General features: G+C 57.6%; 4 protein-coding genes across 4 annotated transcripts; all 4 read left to right on the top strand.

Moving 5' to 3' along the window:
- Positions 1–794: 794 nt before the first annotated feature.
- On the top strand, positions 795–3,167 carry HRG_10151 (ATP-dependent DNA helicase PIF1; the record flags this gene model as incomplete). The annotated part of the gene is made up of 3 exons (XM_044868622.1): positions 795–1,437; positions 1,501–1,873; positions 1,952–3,167. The coding sequence occupies 3 exons, from the start codon at positions 795–797 to the stop codon at positions 3,165–3,167; spliced, it is 2,232 nt and encodes a 743-aa protein (XP_044715977.1).
- A 1,041-nt stretch (positions 3,168–4,208) lies between these two features.
- HRG_10150 (PIF1-like helicase domain-containing protein) lies at positions 4,209–6,076 on the top strand (the record flags this gene model as incomplete). Its single annotated transcript, XM_044868621.1, has 3 exons — positions 4,209–4,416; positions 4,468–4,973; positions 5,204–6,076. 3 exons carry the CDS (start codon positions 4,209–4,211, stop codon positions 6,074–6,076), a joined length of 1,587 nt encoding a protein of 528 aa, XP_044715976.1.
- A 3,088-nt stretch (positions 6,077–9,164) lies between these two features.
- Positions 9,165–10,285, top strand: HRG_10149 (Ribonuclease H-like protein; the record flags this gene model as incomplete). Its single annotated transcript, XM_044868620.1, is given in 3 exon segments — positions 9,165–9,293; positions 9,313–9,593; positions 9,664–10,285. 3 exon segments carry the CDS (start codon positions 9,165–9,167, stop codon positions 10,283–10,285), a joined length of 1,032 nt encoding a protein of 343 aa, XP_044715975.1.
- A 288-nt stretch (positions 10,286–10,573) lies between these two features.
- On the top strand, positions 10,574–13,940 carry HRG_10148 (RNase H domain-containing protein; the record flags this gene model as incomplete). The annotated part of the gene is made up of 4 exons (XM_044868619.1): positions 10,574–10,617; positions 10,702–10,872; positions 10,958–11,438; positions 11,919–13,940. The coding sequence occupies 4 exons, from the start codon at positions 10,574–10,576 to the stop codon at positions 13,938–13,940; spliced, it is 2,718 nt and encodes a 905-aa protein (XP_044715974.1).
- Between the last annotated feature and the right edge of the window lie 1,195 nt (positions 13,941–15,135).

The following is a 15,135-nucleotide window of genomic DNA, read 5'->3' as shown; positions in this document are numbered from 1 at the left end:
CCCGACGACGTCCACCTCGACAACATAGGGTTACGGTTCCGAAAGATGAGCTCGCCCGTACGATGGCCGCCATCACGCAAGAACAGGCCGACGAGCGTTCACGGGCAAGAGCCACAAGGCTACGAATGCAGGAGCAGGCGGGTGAGCCCGGTCGTCAAGGGCCCGAAGTGATGCCGCCGACCCTACCACTGGCCATTCCCGAGGGCATCGTCCGTGTCCCACAGATTCTCCCGTCTGAAGACTGCCTGAGGCTTCGACCTCCGCCGCCTGCACGACCGATTCCGCACACTCCGTCCCCTCGAAAACGCGTCAGGGACCCACAACTGGAAGGACTTTCGACTCCGCCGCCCACGAGGCCGGACCGACCCCGGAAAAGAACGAGGCCGTCGCAGGAAACCGCCCCGCTCCAACGAGAGTCCCTCGAGGCCATTCTGCGATACCATGAATCTCGTTTTCGTGACAAGGAGAAGGAATCGGTAACAAGATCTTGGTGCAAAGAGGTCCCGCTTCCCCTCCAGGTAGAGACTGCGAAGTCCTTCCACCAGGCATTCACCGATGAAAGGACGTTGCCGATTTCGCACTGCAGCTTTTGCTACAGGAAGCAACCTCCGTCCGAGCTCACCACGATCCGCTGGAGGACGCACTTGTCGCCCTCCTTGCTGCAGGCCACGACGGCGCTCCAGGAGTGCACGGAATGTTTTCCCGCTGGCGACGACGCTGAAGCTATGGTTTGCCACGAATGCTCCGCTGCTTTGAAGAAGGGGAAACTGCCGAAGACCTGTACCGTCAACAACATGCACATTGGATGCGAGTATCGGTATCCCGAAGCACTTGACGGCCTCTCTCCCGTTGAGGAAAGGCTGATTGCCCTGCAGGCCTCATTCGGCTACATCACAGAGTTCACCGTCGACAACAAGACCCCGTCAGGCCTCAGCTACCGGAAGCACGTCAAGGGCCATTTCGTGGTCTTTCCGAACAAGGTCGAGGACCTCGTTGCCACAGTCCTCCCTCGCCCTCTTTTGGAAACCATCGAGAACATCCACGTTTCTTGGAGTGGCTCCAGCAAACCTGGCGCTGCCGACGTTGGCCTTCTTCTCCAAGTGCGCAAGTCCCGCGTGACGGCCGCCCTGTCATGGCTCCAGAAGAACAATCCGCTCTACGAGCACATCGCGATCGATCATGGCGAGATAGATGACTGGCAGTACGCAGACGGCTCCAATGTCCCTATGCTCATCATGGACAGCATGCAGCGGGACGAGCCGTCCGTTGCTGAGAAGACGCAGACAGACCACATAGTCCCAGATACCGATCGAGGTTTGGAAGATAACCGGTTCACGAGCATTGAAGAGATTGTTGCATCGGCGCAAGCTCAGTCCGGTCACGACTCCAACCTTCCCGGCGGCACTCTGCCGAACGAACAGGACCTCCCCTTGTCGGGTGACGCCCGTACCTCCACTCCAGGACCGGAGGATGCCGACGGCGATGGTGACATTATTCTAGAAACGACATCGTCCGGAATGTTTCCTCTTGACGGGCCAGCGGCTTTCGAAGAGGCCGATAAGCTTTCATTTCTAGCCGACGCTATCCAGACGAGCCGGACTCGAGGTGCCGACGAGGCTGAGCCGTGCGCGATGCATGTCCAGGGCACGGGAGCGCAGCTGTACATCCTGGTGGAACGAGGCGCAGAGTTTACGTACAGCCTGCACGAGGACTTCTTCCTGCGCACCTTCCCGAAGCTTTTCCCCTGGGGCAGAGGTGGCCCAAAGGCGCTGCACGCGTCGGACCTCCAGCAACAGCAGGCTCCGGCGGCCGCCGTGCTCTATGTGAACCACTCGCTCAGTTACTTGGCCAGATACGTGTTGCAGCGACATGGGTGACGGTTTGCCAGCCACCCCATCTTTTGCTTTCTCGTTTTCAACATCCTCCTCCGCTCTTCTAACCGCCGCATCAGCATGGTGCGCACGACAAAGGGTTCTTTCGAGAGGGTTGAACGAGTTTCCGAAACCCTGACAGGGGACCGACTGAAGAATGCCGAGGACGAGATGCGAGAAACAAGGAAGACGACGGACCCCGACGTGGCGTTCCTGCTCCGTGAGTTGTCCATCTTCGGCCATGCCCAGCCGCTCTCCAACGAAACGCGACTGCTCATGCGCAGGAAGATACAAGCAATTAACATCTGGACTGGCACGCCCGCAATTTGGTTTCCCATCAACCCCAACGACATCAACAGCCCGGTCAAGATGCGGCTCTCCATCCACAGGCTCCACGATTATCACGCGGCGAAGGACGTATTGGCGGATCTCCGGGGGATATACGACAGGATTGCCCTCAGTATCATGGATCCGGTCAGCTCTGCCATCTTCTTCCATAGAGAAATATCTTTGTTCTTCGAAAAATACGTCCGAACAGGCCAAGAGTCGATCTTCGGGAAGGCGAGTCACTATTATGCAACGGTGGAGACGAACGATCGCGGTAGTCTGCACCTGCACGGACTCCTGTGGTTGCACGGCAACATGGAGCTGCCGTCGCTCATCGACGACATCGCCGACCCTCGAGAAGAAGAGTATCGTGCCCGAGTGGTGCGCTACGTGGACTCGGTCTTCCACGAGTGCCTGGATGAGGACGCCGGGAAGGCACTCCGCCAGGAGCGGAAGCCGATCCACCCCGTCGAGGAGATGATCAACGACACCGAGGCCCTGTCTGCGGCCTTTGACGCCGAGGCCAACTTCATCGCGCACTGCTGCCAGGTCCATTCCCACACCTACACCTGCATCAAGTATTCTCTAAAGGGCCTCACTAACCACGACGCGGACAAGTACAGGCGAACGACTTGCCGGTTTAAGGCACCCTGGAAGATTGTGGACGCGACGAGGCTGAACGACGACAACCTACTCACCATCCGTCGCAACCATCCGCTCGTCAACCGGTATAACAAAGCGATGGCGGTTGGCCTCCGCCACAACCACGACGTATCGATGATCTTGACGAGGACCAAGGGCCTGGCCATGGTATTTTACATCACCAACTATGCTACGAAGTTGGACACGCCATGTGGAGACGAATCGCCCACGCGGCCGGAGTCTTCCGACAGCTTCGCGAAGATGCCGTGTCGAGGCGTGACGCATCAGCACCAGCCGATCAAGGCGCCCAGCGACCTGCCGTGCTGAGCCAGAGCCGTCGGTTTTTGATGAGGGTGGCGGATCGAATATTTTCCGAGAGACAGCTTTCGGCCGTGGAGGTGTACGACCATATGCTCGGCTAACAGACAGACTTCACCAAAGTCTCGCACTGGTCCTTCCTAAACCTGAACGCACTGTATTGGGCGATCTTTCGGAGGTGGAAACACCTCCGCTGCCAGGCCGGCGCGGAGACGGAGGGAGAGGAGCCACCGGAGACGGTGCAGCTCAGGGAGGGGGCCGGACCCTGTTGTGCTTGGATGCTTACGCCTACAGAGGCCACGTGCTGAGAAATATATGCCTCGACGACTACATGTCCATGGTTACCATGGTCCGTACCCGTGGCCGGGACGAAGACGAAAACCACATATCCCTTGAGGGACCCTCTCCAGACCAGCGTGGCTGGTTTCAGAAACTTCGCCGACCCCACGAGTACGCCGTGCCGATCTTTCAAGGTTTCATCAGCGACGATCACCGGGACGAGCACCCGGTCTATTTCAGACGGTACGCTCTGAGACCGCATTGCTAACTCTCCGAACGTGCTCTCACATTCAGTGCAGCAACTCTGTTCTCCATCTGGCCCTATTCGTGCCTTGGGAGCGATTTCTTCCCACCATGCAGGGCGATATCGCCGATATATGGCTCGGATACGAAGCTTCTCTCTGTCGCAGGCTGCGTTTTCGCGTCTCGAACATCTCCCTTCTTAGCAAATCTGCCGAGGACACGCGCAAAGACGTAAAGCTCTGGGCCAGCCGATCAGAAGGCGACGACACCGTCGACGTAGACTTTCCTCGATGAGGACGACGACGGCGACGAGCAGGCAACAGCCGCCGAGCATCATCAGAATTTCGCGGCTTTGCTCCACACTATGCATAATGCCGTGAGAGATTCCGATGCCACGAGGGGTTCCCCAGTCTTGGCGCAGTTCATTCGGGATCTGGGTGAAGAGAATTTGGCATCAGGGGATATGCCTTTTGTACAACGCCCCGAGCGCTTCTATCACCAGATCCGCCTCGCTCAAGACGCTCCCCTATGCCACTCTCAGACCTTTCGGTAGATGATGTCCAGGCCGCTGCGAAGGCCCAGGAGCTGCTCCATCTCCAGATGCTGGACGAGATTGAGACTGGTCCACAGGGTAGCCGTCATCACGCGCCTAACGCCGACGTAGACGATGTGCTTGCCCGCCACTATGATGCTGAGGTTCCGCTGCCGCATCGAACTCAAGGCACGGCCATACAGGGTCCGCGAATGCTTGTTGATGTTAATATAACAACTAGCTTCACGAAATTAGGCCACCTTGCGACGTCAGAGTATAGCCTCAACCCTCTGCAGACAAGGGCCCTTCAACTGGTGTGCAGGTTCTTGGACACACACTCCGCACATCCCGATTCGGCGGGTCAACATCTCCAGTACACCGGAGGCCCGGGTGGCACGGGCAAATCTAGGGTCGTCGAGGCCCTGAAATTGGTCTTTTCCGCAAGGGCACAGGCACATCTTCTCCAGATCACGGGAACCTCGGGGAGCGCAGCGGCACAGATCGGTGGCACGACCTTGCATTCCGCCTGCGGACTGGATACCCGCCGCTCCGCCGACAAACGAATCCCACTTTTCTCGGAGGCCAAGAAGTGGGTGTGGAAGCAGAAGCTGGTCCTTGTGATCGACGAAGTTAGCATTCTTGGAGGCACTACTCTGTACGAGGCCAGCTGTCGTCTCCAGTCGCTCCGCGACTGCCCAGATAAGCCCTTTGGCGGTATTCCTGCTGTTCTGTTGATGGGTGACTTTTATCAGTTCGCCCCGGTACGTGGACGAGCCTCCTGGTAGACCGAATGGCGGATTTCGCCTCCGCCCCTGTGAACCAAGCCACCATTTCCCACCACCGCGGTTTCCGTCTATGGCTGATGTTCAAGACCGTGGTTCTTCTCGAAGAACAAGTCCGCGCACGCGACGACCCTAAGCTAGGCGCTCTCCTGGATCGAGTGCAACACGGTACTCAGACATGACAAGATCTGGACCTGCTGAACACAAAGCTGATCGACCGCTCCGATATTACCTTCAGTAACGGCTTGCGCGCCATAACACCTCTTAACCGCAACCGATGGAGCCTCAATATGGAAGCCGTTGTCGACTGGGCGCGCTTCAATGAGAGGCACATCTCCGTCTTCGTGTCAACCCACACTTGGAGAAGAGCCGGCCTGTCCCAATATGAGATCGCACAGGCGATCGAGCAAGGGGATGACTCCAAATGCAAAATCCCAGGCATCTTATTCTACGCCCAGGGGATGCCTGTTGTTGTCAACAAGAACTTATACACTGGTTTGAAGGTTGTCAATGGAGCAGAGTTTACTGCGGCAGACATCATCCCCAATCCGAAACACCCAGGATACCATCTTGCGGACGACGTCACTATACACTTCGGTCCACCGCTAGGCATCTTATTACAGTCAAGCGACACGGCGAGCTTGGCAGTCCCCGTCCTGCCAGCGGAGATGGTGCTCGTCCGCCCTATCTCGCACATTCTCGAACCAACTGATTCTCACTTCAAGTTCTTGTCGACGAAATGCATCCGACGGGGTCTGCCGGTTGTCCCGGCCCTTTTTCTCACCGATTATATATCTCAGTCGAAAACCTTTGCCAAGGTCCTCCTAGAGCTGCGGGGAAATCGCGTGACCAATGGCGAACCCTCCAAGTGCGATTTTACCAGTCTCTACGTTCAGTTGCCCAGGGGTACGACCCTTCGAGGCATTAAGCTTCTCAGCCCTGTGCGGCCCCAAGACTTCATTGGGAACAAACTGGACCAGACTATGGTAGATGCGATGCAGAGGCTCAAGAACCTGGCCTCGGAGACGAAACGGATTTACGAGAGCCTGGGTTGTGATGCATCGGGCCATGCCATCTTGTGAAGATGTCAGCTCGGAATCGGCGCCATATTGCCCGCGTCTATCAATCGATGGATAAACACCAGCGGGTAGAGGGTTCAGCATGATGTCTACTGCCTGTATTTTTCGCACTTCCCAAGGGCATTCATCTTAATGTTACTCTCAGCAAGCTGAGAGCGCGGGCGGAAGGTTAAGGGCAGGCACAATTGAGTCCAAACGATGATGCATGTTTTCTATCTGTCTGTGCGACGCTGAGGGGGTATTTATACGAATAGATACCTCTCTGGGACCCATGGCGGCCTTGAATCAGGACCCACGTATCACGATTGGGGCAATGTTCCTCTGCTGTATCGATACCCGACTCAAGTCCCTGTGTATGACCTGCCTCTTTCCTAGGGTTTACATGTGCGTGGATTTGACCGTCAGTCTGCTCCCTCTGACAGGATCTTTCTACACCGTCGCAGGACTCCTACAACCGTTACATATTACCAAGCACTGCCGATGAGACCAGATCCACTCCAACCTCCCAACGCAACTTAACTCAAGAACGTGTTGGACATCTGCGCCTTCCGGTCGGCACGTCCCGACCGTGAGAACGTAGGGGTAAACGTTTTGCCTCTTTCCAAAAGCGAGAAACCATGACGATGTGTCAACAACAGCAAAGCGGGTCCCCAAAGAGTCGAGCCTTACTTCTCCAAGACTTCCTCGATGTCCACCCGGGAAATGGAGAATAAGACCGGTCACGCCCATAGCATCTGTAGCAAGACAGGGCGTGATTTCCTCCAGATGGCCCAAGCAATGCGACGAAAAGAAGAAGCTCTCCGTAGAAACATACACTCTATTAGGGGATGGCTGGGGGCACACGAAAGATGGGTTCTCCACCTTCGGAACATCAGTTGCAAACGCAAGAGCCCCGATGCCATCGGCTGAGGTCTCGAAGTAGACCCGACTGAGCTGTCGGCTAGGTCGTTCGATCAAATGATATGGCCTCTGCCCTGCCTTCAGATAGGCACCCGCCACGAAGATTCGGTCCTTATTCGTCACAAACTAATTTTGCCCACGGTTAGGTTCTCAGGCGATAACTATTGGATTGCTGACTTACCCCGATTGCCCATTCCCGTGGTAAATATCCCTTCCGCTGCCATATCTCTGTGATGAATTCGTCGCTGTCTACCGGCATATATAGCCTAGAACCATGTGGGAATGATCGATAGCATGCCAAGCCTTCACCAGCTATATGAGCGTGGATGTAGACTAGGCCACAGTCCCAAACAAACGAGTAACCAGTGGCCTCCGGGTGGTTGGCAAGAAAAGACGCCATACGATCAGGCACCGGATGCATGACTCCATTAGTGAAGTAATGGAATCGGGGCTTCTTTGGTTCTGGAACGTTCCATGCCACCCGTCCGAGTTTGCCACGCGCCAACCAGCGAAGTTTGACACCCTGATGTATGATTAGCTGGATTGCTGCGCCTCACAGACATACAACTTACATCCGTCTCTACATCGACGTTCATTCCCCTGGAATCAAGTCGGATAGTCCGCCACCAAGTCCCTGGCCTTTCCTCTACAACCTTGTCGCAGAAATTGGCTAGTGACAGCTTCGTGATTCCCAGATTATTCTCCGCCACGAGCAGACACTCCGGAGCACTGTCTCCATCGGAAGTAAGCAAGACGGCTCCATGCTCTTTGGGGGAGTTAGAAAGCCACGAAACATAGCGGATCCCCTCATACTTGGTGAATCCGCACCACATTCTCTCAGTTGTTGTAATGCTGCTAATGGATGTACCGATGTAGCCAGGCAGGGTCCCTCTAGCTTTCGCTGACGCGTACGTCTGCAAAAGGTCGTCTGCGATATAATACCAGAGCTCTGAGCTCAAATTGCGCACTCGAGACACGTGATACGCCTCGAGTTGGGGCGTTAAACTAGATCGCAGCCATTGGCGACGTCTCTGTTCTTCGTCCTCGGTGGTCTCGTGGGTAAAAATTGTCACACGAAGCAATGCTTGTAGGCAGAGCGGCTCTACCATTTTGCGGCAGTGCACATGGCAAGCATGATGGTGGTCTGGACAATCGATATCGCTGCAGATAATTGGCGCCGGCGCTCGACCCGCACGTGGGTCATGATGTGGTTGTCTTTCGACTTGCGAGAAAGTTAGTTCCACGTGTTAAAGGGCGGATGGGGAGGCAAACGTATGACTATTTTGTCTCTCAAATTGATCTTGAACTGGCAGAGTGCACAACGTGACGCAGCGCATATCTGGATGGACATGGTCGTGGACGAGGCACTGACAGGACAGAAACATTGTGCAAGGCGGAACGAGCTTTAAGAACGAGGGTGAGTGGGTCGGGCACCCAAAAAAAGCAAACAACCCCAGATGACAAGTGGCTGTCCATTTCAGCCGTAAGTTACGATAGGCTGACTTTACATTGATCGAATAAGTTTTTTTCTCAGACAGGGATTGATAAGTTTGCTCATACCTGATTGACCGACTTTTTGTATGGCTCCAAAGTAGGCTGGAGTGGCTGGTGTCAGTAGATAAGTGGATATCGGGACTCCACCAATTTCTTTCCGGACGGAGAGCTGACTTTATGGAGCTTCGCTTGCGGTCGATTAGGTACCTGTCGATGGACTGTTATTCTGGTACTCATGAGGTAGGGGCAGCACAAGAAGGGATAAGGATGCATGATCTAGCTAGAAAGAAGCGGCCACAGGGCCCTATTTATGCCGTAGTCAGAGGGACCCTCAGGTGACTTACATAGGCACCAAACTGGCCCCATACGTGAAGTCTTTATGGGTCCCCGATACATGGCCTCATAATGATCCTTCACGTGGCCCTCCCTTGATCCTTCAGGTGACCTACTAACAGCGGTGCCTATACTAGCCGACAGTACCCGTGCCACGCCCCACTTATTTCGCGTTCGTTCCTCACCAGCTCAGCTTATTGGGCCTCGTTGATTATCCAAGCCTTTACCAGCTAAGTCCACAAGCTGTTCAAAAAGTGCATTCATACTTTCTTGGCACTAGCTGTTAAGAGTTTCACTGTATTCACCACACAGCTGCTAACGAGGGCGTATCAAACCCTCGCTCAGCTTCGGGCTGAGGGCGGCTATGGCACCCAATCCCACGGACCAGGCGCGACTGATGCCCCAGGACCAGGAGCCCAGGACTCCTACGAACGCTTCAGGAGCCAGAAGCGCTCCTTCGGCAGGCCCCACTCGGCGGCCTCGCCGAACTGCCGTCGCGACGACGCACTCAGCGACCCGACGAACCTCCACTCACCACCTCGAGCGGCAACAATAGCGACAAAACCGACAACGGTCATACCGACGCCGACCGCCAAGATGATGTGATGGGAGACGCAGCAACCGAAAATGAGACAGACAAACCCGATGACTTCCCCGAGGCCCGGGACTCATCAGTCAGTGTCGCACACGTGGCAGAGAGACTCATCGCCAGCCAGATGGAAGCACAGCAGGCAAAGCTAGCCGTGTTCCGTGCCTTCTGCACGGCCTTCGACCAGACGGCTGCCCGATTCACGTCGGGACACTCGCTCCGCTTCGCCAACGAATTTTCACGTGACTTCCTCAGCTACTGGGACAACGCTCAGCGGCGCGCCGACGCGCATCGGCAAGAACACCAACAATCGCCGCAACCAGACGGCTGCGGCACCAACCTATGCCGCTATGGCTCGGAAGGGCATGGCGCAGACAGGGGGCTCTGTGCCGGCCCACCCGCAGCCGCAGAAGGCTCCACCGGTCAAACCGCCAAAGAACGACCTGCGCGTCTTCGTCCGGCTCGGAGACGGGTCCCCCGCGTGGGGCCATCAGGGACACGCAATCAGAGCCCACGTTGCCAAGACGCTCAATCTTGGCATAGAACGCATGCCACAAGTCGCCCGGGTCAAGACAGGATGGGCTATTCGTGTCTCAGATCAGGAGGCGAGGGACTTACTGATCGAAAGGCAGGGCGACTGGGCGGCATGCCTCGGAGCGGTGACGGTTGAAGGCTTCCAGAAGTGGCACACGTATGCGGTAGCTGACTGTCCCAGGCGGCTCACAGATATCTGGGGGGCCGCAGTAGACTATGACCAAGCTTTCAGAGAAGAGGTCAGGCTCCAGACAGGCTTGGAGCCGGTAGATGTGCGCGAGGCCAAGGGACGGGCTAAGGGCTCGGACCAGCCCACTGTGACAATGATCGTGTCGTTCGAATCAGCGATCCAGAGGAGATAGCGGCTCTTCGGTACCAGCCGACTGGCGCGACTAATCACCAAGAACCGCCAGCCTACCCAATGTGATAATTGCTGGGACTACCATTCCCGTTTCACGTGCGACCGAAAACAGGCGTGTCGACGCTGCGGGGGAAAAGACCACGACGGTAACGACTGTGACCGTCCGGAGAGGTGCGCCAACTGCCTCGGACCCTTCTCAGCAGACCACAGTCAGTGCCCTGCCAGACCTAGGCGCTCACGTGGCCAGCTCGTGCGGCTTTCCAAGACGGAAAAGCAAGCAGTAAGAAAGATGGGGACCCAGCTATACCGGCAGACCGACATGGAGTTTGAACGGCTTGTGTCAACCGCCTCCCCTCGACCGTCTGACGGACCGAACATCTCACCCTGTGCAAGAGCCGTCGAGGCCCGCCTCGGCAGGCAACAAGACCAACATCAAGGTCAAACGCAGCAGCCACCGTCCGGCAGCTCGCAGGCGCACGACCCCATAGCTCTCCTTCCCCCGCAGGACGAGATAGTAGTCGCAACAAGCAGCGCAGAGTCTCCGAAGAAGAGACGTCGACAGGACACGCGCCCAGATGCCAATGAGTTGTAAGCCCACAAGATCAAGAAGCCGAGACGGGAGGACGATTCGAGTCCTCCAGGCCAATGTGGCCAAAGCAGGGCTATTTCACAGCATGGCCCTACGACTAGCGGAGGCCGAAAATTACGATGTCGTGCTTATCCAGGAACCAAATGTCTGGATAGAAAGGAAGAGCGAGATATGCAGGACCCAGACACACCAGGCTTTCCACGTCTTTGCGCCAGAACGAACGTGGGAGCCAGGCCAGGCCCCGAGAGTGATGTCATACGCCCGTAACGACACGAATATCCGGGTCGAGCAGATCTGTCCGACACCTACGCGCGACATACTCTGGCTCCGGGTCAACGACATCCTCATCATCAACTTCTATCGACATGAGAGGACCCCTGGGCCGCTTGATTACCTCCTCCACCAGCAGGAGGTGCCTGAGAGATGCCTTGTCGCGGGCGACTTCAACGCCCACCACTGCTCGTGGCAGCTCGGAGTGCGGACTGCCAGACACGGGGCGGCGATTGCCGAATGGGCAGCGCATCGCGGGCTTGGGCTGCTAAACGCGCCGGGCAAGGCCACGCACGTACGAGGCAACACAATAGACTTGGCGTTCGCTAATATCGCGGCGGCCGACGCGCTTATAGAAGAACACCTATATACAGGCTCGGACCATTTTACGATCAGCATCACGCTTCCTGGTGAAACCATCTCTCCCGCGAGAACTGGCAGACCAAGGGTCAGCTCGGAGGAAGAGATGACGCGATTCGAAGAGCTCGTGAGAGACGGGGCCACCGCGCTACCCCGGCCGGCAGCTGAGCCCCAGCACCTAGAGAGACTGGCTGAGGCATTGTCTTACCTGCTTCAAGAGGCGCCCAATGCCACAGGCCGGCGGCCTAGAATGAAGACGAGAGGCACCGCATGGTGGAACGACGAGTGTGCCGCGGCGGCGGCCCAGCTGAGGGCTATGAGGAGGATATTTCCTACAGGGCACGGCAGGGAGGTCCAGGTAGCTCGGCAGGAGCTACGCCAGGCGGTGTGACGAGCTAAGAGACGCTTCTGGCAGAGGGTATTAGAAGGCGCCGAAAGTAACCAGGACGTCTATAAGATCATGCGATGGTCGAAGAGACCGAGTCCATTCCGAGCCCCGCCTATCAAAGTAGGCGAGACGGTCTACGAAACCCAGGCGGAGAAGGCGAAGGCACTTCGGGCCGAGATTCTAGAGAGGCGCGTGGCCGCGGACGACATCCGAGACCCCTGGATTCCGGAGGTCGCGGCCCCGCACAGGTCCGTCGATTGCAGCGTCACGCTCGCCGAAGCGACGCACGCATGCACCTCTACCGGGAACACCTCTCCGGGAGTGGACGGCATCACAGTCCGGATGCTGCGTCGGGCCTGGAACCACATCGGCGAGGCTGTGAGGGAGCTGTACGAGGGCTGCCTACACCAGGGCTACCACCCGACCTGCTTCCGCGTTGCGAAGGTGGTGATGATCCCTAAGCCGGGCAAGAGAGACTTGTCTACCCCGAGAGGCTGGAGGCCCGACCTCCGCTGGCTCGGTGTCTGGTATGACAGAAAGCTCTCGTTCCGAACGCATGTGGAGAAGTGGGCCGCAAAGGCGAAGAAGGTCGCCGAGTTTATCCAAAACCTCTCGAACACGCGGCGCGGAATTCCTCCTCGGTCGACTCGACATGCGGTCACGGCCTGCGTCCTCCCGATCCTCCTTTATGGGGCCCACGTCTGGCATCCAGGGACGCTCCGGCCGGTGTGGGGATCGTGCCGGCTGATCCCGGCGCGAATCACTTACTTGAAGGATAGAATCCAGCAGACGCTGAACGTGGCGATGCGCGCTATCGCACCTGCATGGCGCACCACGCCAATTGCGGGCCTCCACCGGGAGACCGGCATACCGCCCGCCACGCTACTTCTTACGGACGCTCTAAGGCGCGCTGCGGTGCGCCTACGCTCTTTGGATGCACGGCACCCGCTGACGCCCCGCATGAGCATCCTCCCAACGCCTGGCCGGCAGTTGATGCAGGAGTATGGCATACGGCCACCCTGCGCGGCCCGAAAGCAGCAGGCCTCGCGACTGCTCCGCCTTCACCAAATGACGGCCCAAGCGCCGAGGCCCAGACTTCAACCCCCAGCCCCTCCGCAGCCGGATCCGACAGGAGGCTTAGACAAGACCCAGGCGGCGAGGAGTTTCCGTGAGTGGCTCCGGGCATGCTCCGAAGATACGCTCATCGTCTACACTGACGGCTCGAAGAGCGAGGACGGCGCATGCGGGTATGGGTACTCGGTCTGGCTAGGCCCAGACGAAGTGGTCTACGGCAGCGGCCGGATGCCACTGGCCGAGGTATACGACGCCGAGGTCGAGGGCGCTCTCAAAGGACTCCAAGTGGCGCTGGCTTGGGCCCCGACGAGCCTGGACCGGCAACGCCCGATCGTGATCTGTCTTGATAATACGGCTGCCATACGGGCCATACGGGGCGGCCCGTCGATCTCGTCGCAAGCGGCGGCGGTGACATTCGTCGAGGTCGCAGCTCGTCACGGAGATGTCAGCACGCGCTGGTGCCCCGGCCATGAGGGTATAATCGGCAACGAGCGGGCTGACGGGCTGGCGAAAGAGGGCTGCCGATCTGACGGCCCGGACAGGCCTCCGACCTACGCGTTCATCAAGAGACAGGCAAAGGCTGCGGCCAGTCGCGATTTCCAAGACTGGTGGGCCGCGGCGACCCCGAGCAGCTACAAGAGCCTAGAGCTCAAGGCCTTGCTCGGGTGCCCGCCGGAGCTGCACACCAAACGACAGCACCTCCGCCACCTGCTTGCCGCAAGGAGCGGGCACGGAGACTTTGCCGACTATCATGAGAGGTTCGACCACCAAGAGGTCCGGATTGAATGTTCCTGCGGGAGGAGAAAATCGCCGACACACATCTTCTACTGCCGGAAGATTAGCACTCGACACCGCCTGAGGTTGGTTCCGACGGCGGATGAGGCCATCAGCCAAGCGCTAGGGCGGGGCTTTGACCGGTTCCTCGGGCTGGTGATGGAGACGGGGTTCTTTGATCGAATCTGCCACCGCCACTAGCACGGGGCTGCTGCCCAGTTAACACTCGTTCTCTCTTCTTTTCCTTTGTTTCTGCCTGTAGGCCCTCGAGGGGCCTATGGTCCAGCTGACCGTGTGGGTTTCTCAGTCACTCGGCTCTGACCGAAGACTGACTGCTATTACGGCTTTGCCTCCGAGCCCGGAACCCGCTGACGGGAGAAGGGACCTGAGAATCCGAGCGGCCACCGAGCCCAAGAATTGCTGGATAGGGAGGTGGAAGAAAGGAACGCGCGACGGGTTTCCGGCGAGCACCCTCATCTTGTACTATACCTAGCCTAGCACGTCTTTTGCCCTTATAGGGATGTCCCAGACGGTAATCAATACTACTACTACTACTACTCAGCTTATTGGGGCGTGGCACGGGTAGTCAATGAGAAGAGCATGCTGGGTCTGCGACAGCTGTCATGGATTGATGACCGTCTCCGTGAGGCGTTTCCGAATAGGAATGAGGAGTTCTTTGGTGGTCTTAGAATCCTCCTGGACCCTGGTTGGCGACTTCTTTCAGCCCCCCCTGTACTGCAGAAACCTCTTTATTACGGCAAGGAGGTGCAGGCCTAGAGATCAAGGGCAGGAACGAATATCGGCGCCTCGACAAGACGGTTTTCTTGGAAGGTTGCCCAGCGTCAGCGCGGCAAAGACCAGGAGGCATTTCGCACGGCCCTCGAGGAATTGCGACTGCACCATCTATCCCAGGAGTCCTGGAAGCTCCTCTCCAGCCGTGTGCAGGCGAAGCTGGATGATCAGGAGGTTGCCAGGTTCGTCAATTCCCTACGAGGATATGCCACGAAAGACGGGGTGAACGAATATAACCACTACCACCTCGACCGCCTAGGCCGGCCTGTCATCCAAGTCATGGCTAAGAACGTTGGGCCCGGCGCTGCTGCTGCTCCTGACCACAAGGTAGGCAATCTTGCGAAGCAGATTCCCGCGTTAACGCCCGTGATGCGTTTTTGCGTGTCCCTACGCACACTGGGGCGTTGGGCACGGCACCAAGCATCAAGGACACCGGCTGCCGCACGCACAGCCATGTGAACAGGCAGCCGTGTGAACAGGCAGCCGTGTGAACAGGCAGCCGTGTGAACAGGCAGCCGTGTGAAACAGGCAGCCGTGTGAACAGGCATCAGTATGTGGCTGCCTTGTAAACCGGCCGGATCACCTAGATAGTCCGACCTGGCTG

This window comes from Hirsutella rhossiliensis (assembly GCF_020360975.1).
Source record: "Hirsutella rhossiliensis strain HR02 chromosome Unknown scaffold00015, whole genome shotgun sequence".
NCBI lineage: Eukaryota > Fungi > Ascomycota > Sordariomycetes > Hypocreales > Ophiocordycipitaceae > Hirsutella > Hirsutella rhossiliensis.
This window is presented reverse-complemented; position numbering and strand designations above follow the sequence as displayed.